Here is a 20,824-nt window from a genome sequence, read left to right as displayed (position 1 = left end):
TTCCGGTCTGGGGAGCGCTTGGGACCGCGCACCAACTAGCAAGCCTGGGAACCTAGCGCCCAGCTTGGTGTTACTAGGCCACTCGGGACCCAGCGTAGTAGGATTTACCCTTGGCCCGCCCCCCACGCTGCCCATTGGCCTCCTTCTGAGGCCCCGCCTTTGAGGCGGGACCTAAGGACATTGCACCGCCTAGGCGTCCGGTTCCAGCCTGCGCGCCTATACGTCACATCCGGCGCGGTGGCGACGGCGGCGTCTCCGCGTTGTGGGCCGGGCTGTAGTTAAGTCTTGTGGGCGGTGGAAGTGGTCTAGCCCGGAGCAGTGAAGCCGGTGTGAGCCTGGAGGACCGGCAGGGTGAGGAGGGTGCGGGAGGGAGGCGGAGAGCCGCCTCGAGCTCTGATGAGAGTGTGGCCGCCGCCTTCCGCTTGCCGCCCGCGCTGTGTAGGCGCGGCGTGGGCTTTGGTCACCTGTGCGCAGCCGCCGCCCTGCCCTACTACTGGCTGTGCGTTGGGTGCGCTGCAGAACAGTTGGCCTCCACGCTTGTCTGTACCAAAACTCTCATTTTCATTTTTTCCCACCAGCACCCTATCCCGACCGACCCTGTCCTGTCTCGCGCCGTGCACTTCCTCTCCCGCTCTCTCCCCTCTGGCCAACCCATGCCGCTCCCCGCCCCCAAGAGGCTGTCACTCCACTCTGGCTGTGTGCTCCGTGTGGACCTTCTAACCTTGACCCAAGCCTCCATCCCGACCTAGGGGAATGTTAAAGTGTCCATCTCACTTTCTGTCCAAAAGGGCTTTCCCGATTGGGGCTGACCGGAGTGTCATGTTTGCCTTCCCTTCCAGATTATGGACGGTTCCTTCGTACAGCACAGCGTGAGGGTTCTGCAGGAACTCAACAAGCAACGCGAGAAGGGCCAGTATTGCGACGCCACGCTGGACGTGGGGGGCCTGGTGTTCAAGGCGCACTGGAGTGTCCTGGCATGTTGCAGCCATTTCTTTCAGAGAATCTACGGGGATGGCTCAGGGGGCAGCGTTGTCCTCCCTGCAGGTTTTGCTGAGATTTTTGGCCTCCTGCTGGACTTCTTCTACACTGGCCACCTCGCCCTCACCTCAGGGAACAGGGATCAGGTGCTCTTGGCTGCCAGAGAGTTGCGGGTGCCCGAGGCTGTGGAGCTGTGTCAGAGCTTCCAGCCCCAAACCTCACTGGAACAGGCACAGGGTGGACTGGGCCAACCTGCCTCCCAGGACGTGAAAAGCCACCTCAAGGAGCCGACAGACTTGGATGAGGAGGAAGTTTTCAGGACTCTGAGCCTGGCCCCCGTGGATCAGGAGCCCAGAGACCATGAGCAGCCCCAGCTCAGTACACCTACCCAGAGCAGCACGGCCTTCCTCTGTGGGAAACTCACGCAGGCTTTGAAGCCTTCTCCCTCAGAGGACAAAGAGTCTGAGGACTGCAAAGAGCCCCCACGGCCCTTCGAGGCTGGAGGTGCCCCGCTGCAGGGCGAGAGCAATGAGGTACTGTGTCCAGGGTGCTGAACTGGGGAGGAAGCAAAAGGGTAAAGATCAACACTTCTGGAGCAAACATGGGAAGCCAGTGGTCTCAGCTGACCTTCTGCGAGCTCCACTTGGCCATGGTTGCCAGCTTCCTTGGGGTTTCTTAAGCGGCAGGGTTACAGGTATTTCTGTAGGTTAGTGAACCCGGCTAGCTCCCTGCTAGCATAGCCACTGTGCTCCGAGTCTAAGATTTCGGTCTTCTCTGGGCCCTGCAGGGAACTGTCTGGTGAAGGGACCATCTGGGGGTGGGGCTCCTGCTGGAACTGAAGGTGGGTCCTGGCCGATACGTGGGTGACTCTACCCCTCCTGCTGCCTCCTCTACTCTAGTGGGAAGTGGTGGTTCAAGTTGAGGACGACAGGGATGGTGATTACGTATCTGAGCCTGAGACTGTGCTGACCAGGAGGAAGTCAAAGGTGATTAGAAAGCCCTGTGCAGCCGAGCCAGCCCTGGGTGCAGGCTCCCTCACAGCCGAGCCCACTGAGAGCCGAAAAGGTGCAGCCGTTCCGGTCGAATGTCCCACGTGTCATAAAAAGTTCCTCAGTAAATACTACCTAAAAGTCCACAACAGGTAAATGCTCTGTTTTCTTCTATTTTCTTTTCCTATCTGCCCTTCTGTGTTGAGGGAGGGCGTCCTGTGCTCCCCTCCTCTGGGCTCTGCGGGGCTGCGGGTTCTAGGTCAATCGATATAGTGCGTGGTCGGCATGCCTCCATTTCCTGTCTTCTGTGAGTTGTGGGTTTGAGGACACTGGTCAGTAGATTCTACCCACTGTGGAGTTTGACTGTGGGCAGGCCTCTGCCCACATGAGACATGAGACAAGCTTCTGGCCCCTTCCTGAGCAGGAGCTGAGATCTGACAGGTAGTGTTGACAAGAGACTGCCTGTGTTTCTGGGAATGTTAGCTTTTCAAGTCAGTGATGTATATGACTTGGAGGTTTTTCCTCTTGTTAGTTTTTTGGGGCTTTTTGTTTGTTTTTTTGAGACAGGGTTTTTCTGTGTAGCCCTGGCTATCCTGGAACTCACTCTGTAGACCAGGCTGGCCTCAAAATGACTGAGATCAGCCTGCCTCTGCTTCCAGAGCTGGGATCAAAGGTGTGTGCCACTACCACCTGTCCCCACACACACCCACTTTTTTCCCAAGCTGACTTGGAACTCACTGTGTAGACCAAGCTGGCCTAGAACTTAAAGATCTACCCGTCTCTGCCTCCTGAGTGTTGGTATTAAAGATGTGCACCACCATACCTAGTCTTAGACTGCTTTAAACAGTCTTCCCCCCAGGATCTCTCTGTGTATCCCTGGCTGTCCTATAACTTTCACTGTGTAGAAAATGCTGGCCTCCAGTTCAAAGATCCACCTTCATCTGTCTCCCAAGGGACACCATACTTGGCTTGTTTTGAGTTCAAGTTTCTTGAGATACAGTACCACACACCAGGCATGGTGGTGCACACCTTTTATCTCAGCACTTAGGAGGCAGAGGTAGGCAGATCTCTGGGTTTTGAGGCCAGCCTGGTCTATAGCCTGAGTTCCAGGACAGCCAGGGATACACAGAGAAGTCTTGTCCCGAAAAACCAATGCCCTTCCAACACACCAGAAATAATAATAAAAGTGAGTGCTGCAGACACAGTCCCATCTCAGCTGCTCAGTGGACACACTAGTCTGCTGTAGTTGCTTTTGTACTGAGCCACACTGTGTTGTTAGGGTGTCACTCTGGCAAGCCCACCTGGTGGTTAAGGTGCCCACCTGGTGTAGGAGTGAGACCCATTTGCCATGCCTGGGGTTTGGCCTTGGGGTAGATGAGGCTATGCATATCTGTCCATGTTCCCCTCATTCCTTCCTTGTTCTGTGGTTTGCTGATGTCCCTAAGAACTGGGAAGGAATGGCTTCAAGAGATTTGTGTGTCTAGGTGTGGCTGCACTTATCTGTAATCATAGCACTTGGAAAGCAGAGGCAGGAGGATTGCTGCAAGTTTGAGTGTGCACAGTGAGTTTCAGGTCAGTCAGGACTACATAGGGAGACTCAAAAGAAATATAGAAAATGATGTCCTTGTAATGGCGGGGTAAAGGTCCTTGTAGTGGTGAGGGTGACAGTAAGTTTGACTTCTGGACAACCAGGAGACTCAGTGCTACCCATGGCACTGAGGTCAGGGTTTGTTTAGTTTGTGACAAGATGATGGAGCCCTTGGAGGTGAAGGTCTGTATGGTACTCGGAGGCAGCACAGATACAGAAAGCCTTGTGTCTTGTAGGAAAGGAGGTCGTGCTTCAGAGTGAGGCAGACAGCCTAAGCCCCGCACTGTTTGGGAGTTCTAGGCTACAGTGTGCTGGGGCTATAGTGTGCTGGGGCTACAGTGTGCTAGGGCTACAGTGTGCTGGGGCTACAGTGTGCTTGGGCTACAGTGTCCTGGGCTACAGTGTCCTGGGCTACAGTGTGCTGGGGCTACAGTGTCCTGGGGCTACAGTGTGCTGGGGCTACAGTGTGCTGGGGCTGCTGTGTGCTGGGGATACAGTGTCCTGGGCTACAGTGTCCTGGGCTACAGTGTGCTGGGGCTGCAGTGTGCTGGGACTACAGTGTGCTGGGACTACAGTGTTCTGGGGCTACAGTGTCCTGGGCTGCAGTGTTCTGGGACTGCAGTGTGCTGGGGCTGCAGTGTGCTGGGGCTACAGTGTCCTGGGGCTACAGTGTCCTGGGCTACAGTGTGCTGGGGCTACAGTGTGCTGGGGCTGCAATGTCCTGGGGCTACAGTGTGTGGCTCCCTGTTTGGGGAGGAGTAGGTGAGTAGGCCCAGGAATTGGGAATTGGAGTCTACTGTATAGATAGACTACAATTACACTCCAGGTGCTGGGCGGTGTTGGCGCACGCCTTTAATCCCAGCACTTGGGAGGCAGAGGCAGGCGGATTTCTGAGTTCGAGGCCAGCCTGGTCTACAGAGTGAGTCCAGGACAGCCAGAACTACACAGAGAAACCCTGTCTTGAAAAACAAACAAAAAATCACTCTCCAAATATAGGTTAGTTCCCAATAGCTGTTGCCTGGGGGCGGTATTTTATTTATTTATTTATTTAGAAGGTGGGGAACTTCCCTCTGCCTTGTGACCTTCAGTGCTAGGGACTGAAGCCCAGGGTCTCTGCCACTGAGCTACATCCCCAGCCCATTTTTAGTGAGACAGGCCTACTAAATTACCCAGGCTGGCTTTGAGCTTATGATCCTTCTGCCTCAGCTTGGAGCAGCTGGTCATGAGCTGTAGCTCCATCTTAGTCTGCTTGCCTAACGTGTGAGACCCTGGGTTCAATCCCTAGACCAAGTAGCTGAGATTACATCACTGGCTTCTGCCACCTATCTAGGCTAGAAGATGAGACTTGGAGGAGGTATGGAAACCATTCGATGGGGAGAGCCTTCTGGCTGGGCACAGAGCTAGCAGTAACGTACCTGGGCTAGGAGTAAGCCTGGCTGTTCTGAGTGGTTAGGACCTGACTTGGAGTTGGTTAGTGAGGGGCAGGCTGGTTCATTGGCTACCATGTCCTCTGCCCCCTGGGCTCTCTCAGTATGAAATAAGCACTGGAAGGCTGTGAGCCAGAGAGGGCCGCCTTTTCTGGACTTAATGGAGCCTCCTGGAGAGAGAGGTAGAGAGCCAGGAGCCAGTGGTGCCTCAAGGACTCTATGAACTGCTGCAGCCACACTTGCTGGTGCCAGTGAAATGAGACCCATAACCTGGTGGTGGAGTTTATGTGTACTTACTCCTTTATTGGGGTGGGGGGATCATGTGTAGACATCAGTGTACAGCTTGTGGGAGTTGTTTGTTCTACCATCTGTGTCCTAAGGATTGTACCTGGGTACCTGGCTTGGCAGCAAGTGCTTCTGTCCACTGAGCCATGATGTTGAAGGTGGGGCCCACAGAGGGGAGGATGTCAACCAGGTGGTGCCAGTCAAGTTCTGAGGCAGCCATTTAGGGAGGATGGCAGACGTAAGCTGGCTCCTCCTGGCTCCCTCCCATCTGTCTTTCCAGCATGGGGCCATTTTGACCTATGGCTACTGTTTTTCTTAGGATCTCTAAGCTGGAGGGGATTTCTAGCCTTCCCGTACATGACCAGCCTGGGTGTCACTAAGCCTTCATGGTTAACCCCAGCTAGCCGTAGGACACCTTTCTCCTGAGCAGCATGTCTGTGGCAGGAGTGGAGGGTTCCTGAGGGTCAGGAGGCTGGGAAACCCTCTTAGCCTCTGCGACCTCTCTCCCTGGCAGGAAACACACTGGGGAGAAACCTTTCGAGTGTCCCAAATGTGGGAAGTGTTACTTTCGCAAGGAGAACCTCTTGGAGCATGAAGCCAGGAATTGCATGAACCGCTCAGAACAGGTACTTGGGACTTGGTCCAAGTATTTGTGGGCAGCAGCACAGTGACCTGTGTCTTCATGCCATCTGGGAAGGATCCTCAGGAAACCCTACGGGATTATAAAATAAGAACTGTGGGGACCTTCGATGTCACCATGTCCACATCCTAGTACATGTTGGACACGAGTTCAGGGGCACAAGGGATATTTTGGGTTTGCCTGCTCCAGGTCTAGCTCCATCTTATGCTTTGGAGCAAGTAAAGTGTTTGTGGTGTCAGCCCCCTGCCGCAAGTGGGTAGTTTTGGCTAAACCCCACCCTCCTCTTCCCAGAGACTGGTCAGTAGCAGCTGGCTCTGTCGCTAGCCTGTCTGGAGCCGAGAAGGGTCTGGTGTGTGGTAGTGTGCAGTGCTCTGATGGTCAAGGCAGGCAGGTTACATGTTGCCCTCTCCTACCCCAGCGCCCCCTACCCCAGGGAGACACTTCCCAGCAGCGTTTGGAAGCCCCTGCAGAGGCTGCCGTCGCAGGCAGAGGCCCTCCCTGATGCTGGCCCTGCTTGCCCCTCACACTGCCAGGTCTTCACATGCTCCGTATGCCAGGAGACCTTCCGACGGAGGATGGAGCTGCGGGTGCACATGGTGTCTCACACAGGGGAGATGCCCTACAAGGTCAGGCCTGCTTGTCCCAGGACCATGGGCTGGAAGGGAGGGTTATGTAGCTCTGCCTGGGGTAGTACCTGGCGCCTCTCTCTTGAAGCTTGCCTTCCTTGCCCATCCAGTGACATCAATTAGATAGGGACACGGTAGCCTTACTTGTTGAGCATTTTCCTGGGGATACTATGGGTGGCTGAATATGGCCCTCTCTTGGGAGCTGACCTTTAGCCATCAGGGACTGTCTGTGTCTGTGTATGGACTAGGCCCTTCCCTGTGTGCTGAGAGCCGGGCACTGATGGTGCCAGCTGCACTGGACCTGACTGGGCCTGTTTTTTCAGTGTTCCTCCTGCTCCCAGCAGTTCATGCAGAAGAAGGACTTGCAAAGCCACATGATCAAGCTTCATGGAGCCCCTAAACCCCACGCAGTAAGTGCCAGACAGGGCTGGGGTTCCGGTGGCTCCAGGACAGTCAACCCTGTCCTCACCTCCATGCGCTCCCTCTGCCTGTCTCACCCACCTGCAGTGCCCCACGTGTGCCAAGTGCTTCCTGTCTCGGACGGAACTACAACTGCACGAGGCGTTCAAGCACCGTGGAGAAAAGCTCTTTGTGTGTGAGGAATGTGGGCACCGGGCCTCGAGCCGCAATGGGCTGCAGATGCACATCAAGGCCAAGCACAGGTAGGAATGGGTGCTACCTCCTCCTGCTCCAGTCTCACACTTGTAGCCCTTCCAGGGTGGAGGTGAGAGACAGGCAGTTTGTTAGGCTGGGAGGGAGGGCTCAGGCTAAGGCAAGTCTCCGCCTCCTTTAGCTTCTGGGAATGGTGATGCCCCTGCTTCCTACCACCCAAGCCCTGCTGCTTAGCATGTCCAGCTGCAGCCGAGTAGGTGGAAAGGGATGGCTCTCCCACACTAATGGCCTCTGCTTTGCGTTCCCGTCTGAACAGGAATGAAAGGCCTTATGTCTGTGAGTTCTGCAGCCATGCATTCACTCAGAAGGCCAATCTCAACATGCACCTGCGCACACACACAGGAGAGAAGCCTTTCCAGTGCCACCTCTGTGGGAAGACCTTCCGCACCCAAGGTGAGGCAGGCCCATCCCCTCCTTGCCCCAGGGCTGAGACAGCAGCTGAGCCTCACCTTGTCCCCCACAGCCAGTCTGGACAAGCACAACCGCACCCACACGGGTGAGAGGCCTTTCAGCTGTGAATTCTGTGAGCAGCGCTTCACTGAGAAGGGCCCCCTTCTGAGGCATGTGGCCAGCCGCCACCAAGAGGGCAGGCCCCACTTCTGCCAGATCTGTGGCAAGACCTTCAAAGGTAATTAGTGGGCATGCTTTAGGAGAATAGAGGGCCTGGCTTCTGTTTCATGTCTGCCTGGGTTGGAGGTCTACACAGAGATCAAGGCAACAGTAGCTTCCAAGTGCTCCTTAGAACCTTCCTGCAGCTCCATCTTCCATGTGCTAAGAGATGAGAGTGGAGCGTCTGTGACAGTGGGGGTGGGGGCAGGACACTGCACCCAGGCAGTGGTGACCTTAGTGCAGTGCTATAGGGCCTGGAGTCAGCAGACCCTGCTCCTAATGCCCGTGGTCCTATTCCTCCTCCAGCTGTGGAGCAGTTACGAGTGCACGTCAGACGGCACAAAGGCGTGAGAAAGTTCGAGTGCACCGAGTGTGGCTACAAGTTCACTCGGCAGGTAGGCCAGGCCGGGTCTCCTGCCCCCCTCCTCCCTTCCGTCCCCAGCTCTGAGCTCCTGCTTGTCCACAGGCTCACCTGCGGAGGCACATGGAGATCCACGACAGAGTGGAGAACTACAATCCACGGCAGCGCAAGCTCCGAAACCTCGTCATTGAGGACGAGAAGATGGTGGTTGTGGCCCTCCAGCCGCCTGCAGACCTGGAGGTGGGCTCTGCAGAGGTCATTGTGGAGTCCCTGACCCAGGGTGGCCTTGCCTCCCAACTCCCAAGCCAGAGACTGTGCTCAGAGGAGAGCTTTGCTAGTCCTGGGGTCCTGGAGCCCTCTCTCATCATCACAGCCACCGTTCCCGAGGACTGTGACACGTAACCCCTGCCCAGATGGCCCCACTGACCAATAAACATGTGACTTAGGACTCTCTTGTTCAGTGGTCTGTTCCTTAGTGGTCTGCAGCTACAGGCCTGGCCTGCACTGAAGCTCTCCCTCCGAGTCTTCCCCTCATGCAATCCAGTCCTTGACCTGAGCGCTGCTTCCCAGGTCCGCAAAACCCAGCAAAGTTGAGGTGGTTTCCATTTGTCCCTCACTCTTTTTTTTTTTTTTTAAGATTTATTATTATAAATAAGTACACTGTAGCTGTCCTCAGACGCACCAGAAGAGGGTGTCAGATCTCATTATGGGTGGTTGTGAGCCACCATGTGGTTACTGGGATTTGAACTCAGGACCTTCGGAAGAGCTGTTGATGCTCTTACCCACTGAGCCATCTCACCAGCCCCCTGTCCCTCACTCTTGCACACCAACAGTTAGTGTCCTTATTTAGCATAATGTAGGTGGAGCCAGCCAGGGGTTGAAACCTCTGAAATTGGGGAAAGTGGCCATGGTCCATGGTGATGGCTTCGTTGGTCAGAATTAATCAAGTCTAATGAAGCTGAACATGGCAGTGGCAGCTATCAAGCTGGCCTTGATAAGACTTGTTTACACAGGGACCCATCCCTTGGGAGGGCCCTACCTTGGCACAGACTTTCCTTGAACGGGAAGAGTCATAGGAGGTCCCACCTTTTACAGAGCCGGGTGCCAGGGGTTATGGGGCCTGCAGATGCTTGTTTTCATCTCCCTACATGCCTGAGCGAGTTCCCGCTTCATCCAGTTTGCATGGGCTAGGTCATGGCTAGGTCATGCTCACTGCCCCTCAGGTAAGTACTGAGAAGCAACCCTCTGCAGAATTATTGGCAGGGGTAGGGGTCTGCTTTCGATCGCTCTCTCACGCCTGCCTGGCCTTTCAGTGTAGCAGGAGCTCTGGGGACATTCACCAGCCGGGCTGAATCAGTGCTCATGGCTCTGGTAGCTGGAGGTGAGCTTTGCCCAATCCCCTTGCTCCATGGGATGGCATATCAATGCCCACCCCCTGTCCCCCACTGAAGTTGGGAGACTAGGTGTAGCACTTAGCACAGGAGACCCTCCATCCATCCTCAGGGGTCCCAGTCTTTCCTTTCCAGCCCAGGCACTGGCCTGTCCTGCTTCTAGATTGGCTCTGAAGAAAGAGTGATCGGGCTGGGCAGTGGTGGCACATGCCTTTAATCTCAGCACTTGGGAGGCAGAGGCAGGCGGTTTTTTGAGTTCAAGGCCAGCCTGGTCTACACAGTGAGTTCCAGGACAGCTAAGGCTACACAGAGAAACCCTATCAAAAAAAAAAAAAAAGTGTGATCCAGCTTGAAGGCTTTGGGAGTCGGAGTCTCACACAGGTGGAGAACAGTGCTCATTGCTGAAGGCACCCTGACCAGTGCTCATTGCTGAAGGCACCCTGCCAGGCACCGGGCCATCTTTATGGGCAGGAGCCTACCTTTGCACACAATGCATGTATCACCCACTGACATAAGGACCCCTGAAAGGCTGGAGAGATGGCTTAGCAGTTAACTGAGTTAACTGCCCTTCCAGAACTGAGTTCAATTCCCAGCAACCACACAGTGGCTCAGAACCACCTGTAATGAGATCTGATGCCCTCTTCTGGGATGTCTGAAGACAGCATCAATGAACACACATACATAAAATAAATCTTAAAAAAAGAAAAAAGAAAAAAAAAAGGACCAGAAAGGCCCTGTGGGGCAGGCCCCCTTGGATGCTGGGCTCCCCAGACTTATACCTGCTGACCCTGCAGCCCCAGCCTGATCCTTCTCACACCAGTGTGGGCCTTTGCACACAGGAGTCCCAGGACAGAGCAACAAGAGGTTGACCTAGCCAGTGTTGGTGGTGCATGCCTCCCAGCAGATGGGAGGCAGAGGCAGGTGGATCTCTCAGTTTGAGGCCAGATGGTCTACAAAGTGAGTTCCAGGACAGCCAGGGCTATACAGAGAAACCCTGTCAAAAGATGAATGCCATGACACCCAGCATATAGGAAACATTTTATTTCAAAAATTAGGGAAGCATCCCAACGTCTTAGGACGCTGGACACAGAAGCTATAGACCAGACAAAAATAAATATACAAATCTGCCCAGCCACTGGTGCCTGAGTGCCATCCTCTTTCCTAAGTCTCTGAAGTCATAAATATAAGAAAAATCCCTTATAGATCAGCATCAATACCAGGCACAGAACTTCTCATAACTTAATTTTGTCCTAACATATAAAAGCTTTATACACGTGACGGGGACAATCAATCCCATACCCCAGTGGCCCAGCTTCAATCCGTTAGTGTAGAGACGTGTGTTATGCAGTGAGTTACAGCCCAGAGCCAGTGGCAAAGGTGAAGCCGAGGGAGGGACAGTCCTGGACTCCCAGTGGGTCCACAGGAAGTGTCTACTTTTTACTATCCTTCGTTTCAGTGGGCCCTGATGTGGAAACCTGAGTAGCTCTGGAGCAAGGAAGAGGGGCCCTGTGCAAGTGTGCACTGCACTGCAGTGACTTCTGCAGGTTGTGCCCTTCCTCTGGAGAGCCTCCTAGCCTGTCCCCAAGAGGACTGAACAACACTGTCCCCAGCACTGACATCAGTAACACACACACACACACACACACACACACAGGACCCCACCCTGCTGTGGTGAGGCACCCCTAGCAGAGCATCAACAACTCTGGGTAGCCCTAGGAGGCAGCTCTTTAAGGTTCAGAGAAGAGGCACTTGAGGCATGGGCTGGCGGCACCAGAAAACTTAGCAATCCACCGGTGCACATCGCCAAGGGAACTCTAGGTCACCAGTGGGCCTGGGTTGGGACAGCACTGCCTACCTACCGTCTCTCCCAAGGTCAGGTGCCCAGCACAGCATTCTAAAACATGGCTTTCAAAACCAACAGGATTGACATCTGCAGTGCACGGCGAACAGGAAGCAGGTGGGTACCTGGGAGACTAAGGCAGCCTCTCTTGCCAGGGGCCAAGAAGAGAGCAGTAGGCATGTGATGGGGTAAACTTCTGTGCCTCACCGCGCTTGAGTTCGCTAGAAAAAGGCAACTCTGAACTTTGGCTTTGTCTATAACAAAAAGTCCTAATGGCCTCTTCCTCAAAAAGAAAACCAACCCTAGCCAAGCCCACTGGGTATGAGGGGGTCTCGGCTCCCAAACCCATGACACCATTCAAAGTCACAAAGAAACACGGCATCCCCTAAGCCGTGACCCAGGTGCCCTAGTATTTATGTCCCTGGCCCTACGACCCTAAAAATCCTAGGTTTTCCACACACAGCAGAAAAATTCTCCCAACAATGGCTTCTACACCTTCAAGTCAGACAAAGCCAACTTGTCTTACTGCTCCCAACTCTGCTGCTTTTCGAGGTCAAACCACAAGGTTTTCAAACATATAGCCACGTGCTGGGGCCGCCCCACTCGGCTCGCCTTAGAAGCAGGAGTCTCTGCTCCCAGGCCCACTTAGCCAAGTGTCAGGAGGAGCCACAGCAAGCCAGCTTTATGAGCTTTGTCCCCGCTCTCCAGGAAGGAGTCCCAGGGAGGGCCTCCTTGTTGGGCGAGAACATGTGCTGTGGGAGCAGAGCTTGGACTCACACTATGACAGTTGTCCAGTGCTTAACTCCTGTATGGTGAGACACCAACAGTGGTGTGAACACCCCTCTACCTGCAGCACTGGAGGATCCCTGGTACTGGGTGGGGCATGGAGCACTTCACTGTAGCCTCTGTCTTCCTGGATTCCCACCGCTCCAGGCCAGGCCACTTTCTGACCATTACAGGACCTTCTGCCCTGGGAGCCCACAGGCCCAGGACGGGTCAGCGAGGAGAGGCACCCTGCATGGTGAGCTGCAGCGAGCTGGAGGTCACCTCTGAAGGCTGATACATGACGGTGGTCACCACTGGCTTAGTCCCCAGAAGCTGTGACATAGGCTCCGAATGCACAGAAACCTTTCCATGGTGCGTCTAGGGGCTCACTAAGCACCCTGGAGCCACCCCTCTGCAGGTGCCAGGCCCCTTGCGCCAAGGCCCTCCCCTGGGCCAGGCCTGGGCTAGTGCAGCTCCTCAGGGTTCTGTGGCAGCCTGTGGTAACCTGCGTCCACGTCACTGCTGCCACTGTTCAGCTCGAAGCCTCGGCCCCCTGCCGGCGTCTGTGGCATGAACTGGCGGAAGATGCTCACGCTGCCATGCCAGAAGGTGGGCTCTGGAAGCCGCCCCACCACACTCCATGCCCGGGTCTCTGGGTCATAGGCCTCCACCACATCTGAGAGTTCAAAGGTGTTGTCATACCCCCCAGAGACATAGAGTTTGCCTCCCAGGACGGCCAGGCTGCCCCCGACGTGTACCTGTGGATCAAGGCGGAGGAGTGAGAGAGGCAAGCGACTGTGGCCGGGCAGACCTCTCTCCCCGATTGTTCTAGTACTTTCTAGGGCGCAGCACATCATAGCCACAGCACCGAGAGCCATCGTCAGTCAGCTTTCTAGATGTATAGACAGAGAAGGACAATGCTCCTCATTCCCTATGGGTGTAGCCTACACCCAGCATCCCTGCATCAGCCCTCTAAGGCCAGGCTTGTCTGTTCTCTCCATCGTACAGCCATTGGGGACCCTGGTCAGACCCTTCCAAGGGTCACTCTACCATCACCCTTAGACCTTTCTTAGCAGAGACAGGAGACCCTGACCAGACAGCAGCAGCAGTGAGGGTGCCCCTGCCCCCCACCCCAGTTCACAGCACACAGCATGTGTCTAATAATGCATTACATCACCAAGGCCAATTCCTAAGGAAGCAAGTAGGGGTGTGCCACCCAGAGATCTGTCTGAGCCCATTCTCTCTAGCACACCACAATGGCTGCTGGGGTTCACACAGACACCAGCCCCAGGGCCTCTGTACTTGCTGGCTCTTTGTGGAAACCTCACCTGATTCCTCACCTCCTCTGTTTGGTGGCTCACAGTAAGGGGGTGGCAACCACTAGCCTGGTCCCGAGACCCTAACACCTGGTACCGGTGAGTTTCCAAGTCAGACGGTAACAGCAGCCTCCCATTAACTTAGAGAACACCTGGAGAGGAGCTCCACCTACCATGACTGTCCCCCAAACAATCTAATGACAGTTCAGTTGCAAAAGCGGGGCTAATCTGAGCTTACAGGCGCTGCCACACCTGCAGACCTACCTGATTCATAGATGGGATCTTGTCCCATTCGTCTTTAGTGGGGTTGTATACATCCACCTCGGCAGAGTCATCCCTGTGGAGCAATGGAGGAAGAGATGGCCAGTTAGACAGCGGCAACACCTTGGCTGTGGAGGACCAGAGGGCCCTCAGGTTGTTGATGCTTCCTGTGAGCCTTTACATAGATTTTTGATATGGGATCTTGGTGTCTAGTCGAGGGTGGCTCTGAACCCCCTGGGTATGCTAGACTCCCTGCCTTCTTTCCAGCAGAGACCATACAAAGAGCCACAAGGCTGGACAGGGCTCTCTCTCCTCCCTTCAAGGCTGCCACCCTCTAGCCACAGTCAACATCTTTACCTTTTCTAGAAAGTGGCATGGAGTTGGTGCATGGCAGGAGGCCCCAGACAGCAGCTCTTTCACTGGTCACTGATAATAGCTACAGGATGCTAAAGCCTTCACATAGCACTGGCTGTGTCCCCGACAGGGCTCTCAGGGGACAGGGTACACCCTGGACACAGGGTTATATGGATTGTAAAACATTGCCCCCCCCCCCCCCCCCCTTTTTCCGATACAGAGTTTCTCTGTGTAGCCCTGGCTGTCCTGGAACTCACTCTGTAGACCAGGCTGGCCTCGAACTCAGAAATCCACCTGCCTCTGCCTCCCAAGTGCTGGGATTAAAGGCATGCACCACCACCGCCAGGCTACACTGTCTTCTTTTATCCAGGCACTGAGGTCGGGCTTCCTGTGTGGATGGCACAGAAGCAAACCACTCACTGGGCAAAGACCTCCCATTTCCATGTGGGGGGCCAGCCATCAACACTGACTCCCATCCATAGGGAGGGCCAGGACAGCCATGGGGAACATCCTACCCTAGGACCTTAGGACAGGGAGGGCATTCTCAAAGGTACTGGGCTGGCAGCCACTGCAGAGGGGCTGAAGCAGAAACCTGGCACTCTTCAAAGTTGTATTTATAGCCAGGCCCTCCCACTTCTTAAAGATATCACAGGAGGAAGGGTGAACTGGTAGAGGGCCAGGCAGTTTTATAACTGGATCCAGGAAGGTTCCAGGGCAATCTCAAAGCAGATCTTCAGGTCCTAGGATTTAAAGACACCAGGCCCCTCAGCTACTTAGATGACAAGCAAAACACCTGTGTTCCCTTTAGACTCCTCAGAGTGCAACTGCCTCCTGTGTGGAAGGACAGGGCAGGCAAAGGTGCCCGCTGTGCCCAGGCCCAGGAGCAGAGGGCACCCACCAGTGGGATCCCAGATCAAAGTCCAACCAAAGACGTAGGACAATGCCTGTCATTCCCCTCCCTCCGTCCATCCCAGCTCCCACAGCTGCTGGCAGACTCTGGACCCGGAAGGGAAGCAGTGAATACACACACATGCATACACACATGTACACATAGGACACAGGCATCCAGCCGGGCAGTGGTGGCGCATGCCTTTAATCCCAGAACTTGGAAGGCAGAGGCAGGCGGATTTCTGAGTTCGAGGCCAGCCTGGTCTACAGAGTGAGTTCCAGGACAGCCAGAGCTACACAGAGAAACCCTGTCTCGAAAAGCGGAGGGGGTCGGGGGGAGAACACAGGCATCCAACTTTTCTCCCAGATGCCTAGTAGACATTTAGTCAAGGTATATTTGACTGACCAGACCGGTCATCAAAAACCTGTAGTATGGGACTAGGGGTAGAGCTGAGACCTCTCAAGATCTCAGTCTCAGACATGTGTGTGCCTGCACATATATGTGGCCGGTAGATACATGATAAGCCACTGGTTGTGTAGCTAGGCACTGCCAAGACTCCACTATCCTTGATGTGGCCTGATAAAGCCCATAGCAATGGTCTAAGGGGTGTCCCTAGCCTCTGATCCCAGCTTGGCCCCCCAGTACTCATCTACGAAATGGGCACAGGGACGAGGCACCAAAGAACAGTGCACCATGGCCTCACCTGACAAAGTACATGAGTCCATTCAAAGTCACAGTCTTGGGTGCAAAGGACCAGGGTGGGAGCTGGCCACAGTTCACCAGCGACCACAGATCGGTGTCTGGGTCATAGCATTGGATCACCATGGTCTCCTTGCCTGCCAGGGAGCCGATGGCATAAAGGCGGCCTCGGCAGGCAGTGGTAGAGCAGTTGTCCATGGGGTAGGTCATGGGCTGCAGGGCCTCCCAGGAATCGGTGGCATGGTCATAGCGCTCCGTGCTGTCAGCTGCCACCACGTACAGAAGCCCATCTAGCACGGAGGAGCTGTGGTACTCTCGGGCCTTGAGCATGGGCGCTACCTCTGTCCACTCGTTGACACTTGAGTTGTATCTCCACACGCAGTCATAGAGCCGGGAGCCGTCAGACCCGCCTGCCGGGGCATACAAAGGACAGATGGTCAGCCCACGTGTGGTGAGTCACCCACCTGTGCCGTCCTGGACTTCAGGGTCTGCCTCTCCCTACAGAGGAATTAGTCTCACCCCTGCCACCCAAAATACATCTGTCCTCTCGAGGGCCTCACCAAGCTGTCACTGAGGCACTGAACAGACCCACTAATTGCTATCAAACCAAGGTGGAAAGATGCTGCTCTCAACAGTCCTGGGCTGCGGTTTCAGCTAAGCTGGTGGAGCGCTTACCATGGCATGTGTGAAGCCTGGGTTTGCTCCCCAGATAGCAACACATCTATAATCTCAGCACTCAGGAGTTCGGGTTACCCTGGGCTACATGAGACCCCAACCCCAGAGACAAAATGAGAGCAGGGACCACTGGCTACCCTGTGAGGACCTGGGTTCCATTCTCAGCTCCCACACGACAGCTCATAAGCATCCATGACTCTTGTCCTAGGGGATCTGATGCCCTCTTCTGGCTTTGGTGGGCACCAGGTGTGAATGTGGCGCAGATTACACCCAGGCCAGAACACCCATATACATAAAAAGTAAAATAATAAAACAAAAGGTACCCTCCCACAGCCTTAGCCCCCCCCCCAAAAAAAACCAAACAACAACAACAACAACAAAACTGCGCTTAATTCAGAACAGCCAGCCCTGGGTCTGGGCGGCTCTTTTGGGCAGACACCAAACATAAAACTTGGCCACCAAATCCTAGACGTCCTGGGCACTTTCAAACCAGGGTTGTGCCAGGAGACAGTGAGAATTGACACTGTTCTCCAAGAGACCTAACACAGCAAGCCACACCTCCACACACTCTGAGGTTCTAGTTTGCACTTTAGTGGAGGGCACAGGGGCGTGTGCTATACAAGTATGACGGACAGGCACTGGTGTGTGTGTGTACAAAAGTCTTTTTAAAAAGGCCATGAAGGAGGCAGATCTCTGTGAAGTTTAGGCCAGCCTGACAGTCTACAGAGAGAGTACCAGGACAGCCAGGGCTACACAGAGAAACCCTGTCTTAAACAAAACAGAAGTGTAAAGTAGCTCTAAGACCATGAAACTCTCATGCTCTCTGGTGACTGCAGGAATCCTGGGGGCCTGTGCCCCTTGGCTTTTCCTGCTGGCGCCTTGAACAGGACAGAGACATTCTGTCTGCCTCTCAGACCAGAGCCTTCGAGGAAGGAGAGTGTGAGGCATCTATGGGCCTTTTACAGGGGCGCTGCAAAGCAGCTGAAGTGGCTTCCTGACCCTCAGGAAAATCCCCTACCAGCAGCTGACCGAGAGGACGGTGCCACCTGCCTAAACCTGACTAGCTGTTCAGCTGTGACATTTATCCAAGGGCCAGTCTGGCCAGTTCTGGGAAGGCGTTCTCTGCCCAAAATCACTAGCCAGACTTCAGAGGAGATGGGGGCAGGGTGGCAAGGGAGGAGCCCCAAACACCACAGAGTCAGCCTCAGGTTGTTAAAGAGGTTAACGCCCTGGGGGGCTCAGCAGAGAGCTGGGATTCAGGGTGGCTGGTCAGGAACGCCAGAGCAGACACTGACTTCAAGTCGGGATCGACATAGCAACCTCAGAGTAGGCTCTATGTGGAATGTGCCACGCTAGGCACAGCCCCAGGGACGACCCAGCCTCATGCCTGCCCGCCTGATAATAGGGCCAGAGGCCTCAGTGGTCTTTCCTTATATAGCAGTTCCAGAGGCCATCCCTGTCGGCCTCCTGTAGCCTTCCTCCAGTTTGATCAGGGACTCATTCTTATTGAAAAAAGGTGGGTGAAGCCCCAGTACTGGGGCAGGCTGGGGCCCGCCTACCGTGACTCCGCAGTGTTTTGGGGTTTCAGCCAAGTAACTGGAAGAAAATCTCGCAACATGTGACCATGTTTACAGTCTTAGACTAGAGCTGCCTAAAATACCATGTGATCCGCAGTGCACCGCCTAGGTGCGGGCTCTAAGAAACCTTGTCACTGGTGACAAAGCCTTGAGTCAGGAGGCCCCTGTGGCTTAGCAGGGAGGGAGAGATGCCTCACCAGGCGCCAGCCTGCATCCTGTCCCCGCATTCCTTGGGGATTAAAAGAAAGCACCCATTGTGGCCAGGTCAAAGCCCGGTCTTTTCCAACCCAAAAGAGGGAGGCACCTCGGGGCAAGGAGTTGGCTAAGCAAGGCAGGCTGTACCACACGGGACACAGAGACCCACAAAGGAGCTATGTCTCTGCTCGTACAGGGGGCTCTTCTAACTTAAAACCAGATGGAGAAACGAACGCAGTCGCCCTGCCAACGGCTAGGTCAGGCCCTAGAACGCCAGGTCCCGAGTCTCTCTCTCTCTTAGTTCACCAGCGCACTCACCCGTCACGTAGATGTCGTTGCCCAACGCCACGATACTATAGCCCCCGCCTAAGTGATCGGGGAACTCGGCCAGGTAGCGCCACTGGCCGGTCTGCGGATTGTAGCAGTCGACCGTGACCAGCTCGTCGCAGTCCTGGTCGCAACCTCCCACCAGCACCAGGATCTCGGCCAGGCCGGTGGACGGGCGCGGGCGCATGCGGGGGCAGGGACCGCGGTCGTGCCGGTCGTAGCGAGCCGCCTGGAAGTCGCGGGCCTCGCGCAACAGGCGCAGGCAAGGCGGGCAGCGCGCCACCAGCGGCTCGGCCTCCACGTGCGCCAGCAGGTAGAAGCGGCGCACGAAGGGCAGGCGCACCGCCTCCAGCAGCTGCGGCCAGTGCGGCGCGCGGCGCGGCGGGTCGGCGCGGACCCAGCGCAGCGCCAGCTGGTAGGCCGCCTCCTCCTTGGGCACGCACAGCCCGTCGTCGCGCAGGTAGCGCAGCAGGCGCGCCAGCGGCAGCCGCTCCAGCTGCTCGGCGCCCAGCTCGCCCACGTGGCGCAGGATGAAGCGCTGCGCGGCGCTCGCCAGCCCGGAGCAGCTGAAGGCCTCGGCGAAGTCCTGCATGTCCAGGCAGTTGGCCAGGTCGAGCTGCTGCTGCAGGAAGGCGCCGCACGCCTCCTTCACGGCGGGGAACTGCAGCAGGTCGGCGGCGCGCAGCAGCGGCTCGGCGTTGTCGCCGCTCACCGCCACCCGGCCGGTGTAGCTGAAGTCCAGGAGCAGCTGTAGCATGTCGGGCGGCACCCCGTGCAGGCGCACGCGCTCGGCGCGGCTCTCGCGCAGCTGGCCCGCGAACATGGCGCGGAAGTAGGGGCTGGCGGCCGCCAGTACGGCGCGGTGCGCGGGGAAGTCGCGGCCGCCCGCCGCCTCCAGGGTCACGTCCAGGAACTTGCGCTCGGCGCGCAGCTGACTCAGGCCGCGCAGCAGGCTCAGGGCGTGCGCGGGATCCGAGAAGGGCAGCACGGCCGAAGGCGCCGGCCGCTCCATGACGCGGGGCTGCGGGTCACAGGGACGCCCCGGCGCGCCCGGCACCGCCTCTATAAATATGCCGGCCAGCCGCGGCCGCCGTGGGCGGGGCCTGGCGGGGCGGAGCGCCACCAGCCCAGCCCGTTTAACCCTCGCGTTCCCAGTCCTGCGGTCTGAGTCACCGCCGCCTTCGCCGGCCCCTTTCCTCCCTTCCGGGGGTTCCAGTCGTCTCCAGCTGAGAACGGCGGGTGACAACGGAGGGCTAACCACTCCCCAGCACGGCCGTTTGCAGAAAGAGGCCTGGAGAGGCGGGCTCGGCGCCCGAATCCCTAATCACCCCTTTGGTCCCAGATTCCCTACTGCGCCCCTGGGAACTTCAGGACTTCTGGGAGCGAGGACCCTGTTTTAGTTTCAGTGGCTCCAAGAGTAGCTGCATTTTTTTGTTTGATTGATTGATTTTTTCGAGACAGGAGTAGCTACTTAACCTAGTCAGATTTCAAACGGTATTTTCACAATTCAGCACCAAAACACTAACAAGTCGATGAGTTTTCGTCGTCGTCTTTCTTTCTTGGGCGCGTTTTAGCAAATCCGGGCCAGACTCCAGGATTGTGTCCACAGTGTTCATGCCTGAGTTTCTAGTGCATCCGCAGTCAAGTTCAGTCAGCAAAGTAGTAGCTTTACTTTCCGAGCAGGCTTCTCAAGAAGGGTGGGGGGAGGTCTGCCGGGGAGCGCCCAGGCTCCCAGCCCTCCTGGTGGCTCAATGGGTCCAGCTCGGTCCATCCGTCCGTCCGTGCGTCAGGGAAGTACCTTGAGAAGCTGCAGCGCCGGTCAGAGTCACAGCTGAGTGGTGATGCAGTGGGGGCCGTCTGTCTGTCTGTCTGCCTGTACTCTCGGATAAGGAACCCCCCACTTAAGAAGCCATATTTGGGTTTTGCTTTGCTTAGTTTCAGGCAAGTGTGGAGAGAGAAACATCAGCGGCGTCTGCTAGTTAACTGTCCCCCAGCTCCTTTCAGAAAGCATTCCAGCCTCAAGCCTACCCACTGGCCCCAAGGAGGGCCAAGCACCCTGCAGCCAGTCCTCTGTCATTCCTGGGTTGACACAGCCTTGGCTGGAGACGTTAAGTTTTATTCCATTTCTAAACCCTTTCAGGCTTTCCTCTCAAGGAACCTCTCCTCCTTTTCCAGCGAGAACGCATCTGGTCTACATTTCAGGGTCAGCATGGGAAGGAAGCACAGGTTCTAAGGAGGCAAACATGCAGGTACCCAGGCACCCGCCTGTTGCCCATAGAAGGACTGTTCACACAGCTATTAAAGGCAGAGCAGCATTCCTGGGCCCGGGAGGCTGGCCAATAGCGTACACACAACCCTTC

General features: G+C 55.9%; 2 protein-coding genes across 2 annotated transcripts; one reads left to right on the top strand and one right to left on the bottom strand.

Annotated features, from left to right (window-relative positions):
• Window positions 1–190: 190 nt before the first annotated feature.
• Zbtb48 (zinc finger and BTB domain containing 48) lies at window positions 191–8,623 on the top strand. The gene is made up of 11 exons (XM_031379601.1): window positions 191–351; window positions 840–1,511; window positions 1,878–2,119; window positions 5,782–5,893; window positions 6,441–6,533; window positions 6,857–6,943; window positions 7,041–7,195; window positions 7,462–7,598; window positions 7,669–7,833; window positions 8,121–8,209; window positions 8,281–8,623. The coding sequence occupies exons 2-11, from the start codon at window positions 843–845 to the stop codon at window positions 8,575–8,577; spliced, it is 2,046 nt and encodes a 681-aa protein (XP_031235461.1). The 5' UTR covers window positions 191–351; window positions 840–842; the 3' UTR covers window positions 8,578–8,623.
• A 1,969-nt stretch (window positions 8,624–10,592) lies between these two features.
• Klhl21 (kelch like family member 21) lies at window positions 10,593–19,758 on the bottom strand. Its single transcript, XM_031379595.1, has 4 exons — window positions 18,456–19,758; window positions 15,695–16,100; window positions 13,752–13,824; window positions 10,593–12,929 (listed from the first exon to the last, which is right to left on the bottom strand). The coding sequence occupies exons 1-4, from the start codon at window positions 19,474–19,476 to the stop codon at window positions 12,636–12,638; spliced, it is 1,794 nt and encodes a 597-aa protein (XP_031235455.1). The 5' UTR covers window positions 19,477–19,758; the 3' UTR covers window positions 10,593–12,635.
• Window positions 19,759–20,824: the final 1,066 nt, after the last annotated feature.

This window comes from Mastomys coucha, unplaced genomic scaffold (assembly GCF_008632895.1).
Source record: "Mastomys coucha isolate ucsf_1 unplaced genomic scaffold, UCSF_Mcou_1 pScaffold18, whole genome shotgun sequence".
Taxonomy (NCBI): domain Eukaryota; kingdom Metazoa; phylum Chordata; class Mammalia; order Rodentia; family Muridae; genus Mastomys; species Mastomys coucha.
Note: the sequence above shows the minus strand (reverse complement) of the source record. Positions and strands in the feature narration are given on the sequence as shown.

Bases quoted from the DNA above. Each gene is read 5' to 3' on its own strand.
- Zbtb48 (XM_031379601.1), top strand. From the start codon at position 843: ATGGACGGTTCCTTCGTACAGCACAGCGTGAGGGTTCTGCAGGAACTC. The intron at 2,120-5,781 runs GTAAATGCTCTG...TCTCCCTGGCAG, and splicing joins TACCTAAAAGTCCACAACAG to GAAACACACTGGGGAGAAAC. The intron at 7,599-7,668 runs GTGAGGCAGGCC...TGTCCCCCACAG, and splicing joins GAAGACCTTCCGCACCCAAG to CCAGTCTGGACAAGCACAAC.
- Klhl21 (XM_031379595.1), bottom strand. From the start codon at position 19,476: ATGGAGCGGCCGGCGCCTTCGGCCGTGCTGCCCTTCTCGGATCCCGCG. The intron at 13,825-15,694 runs GTGAGGCCATGG...ATTGCTCCACAG, and splicing joins GGACTCATGTACTTTGTCAG to GGATGACTCTGCCGAGGTGG. The intron at 12,930-13,751 runs GTAGGTCTGCAG...CTTGATCCACAG, and splicing joins AGATCCCATCTATGAATCAG to GTACACGTCGGGGGCAGCCT.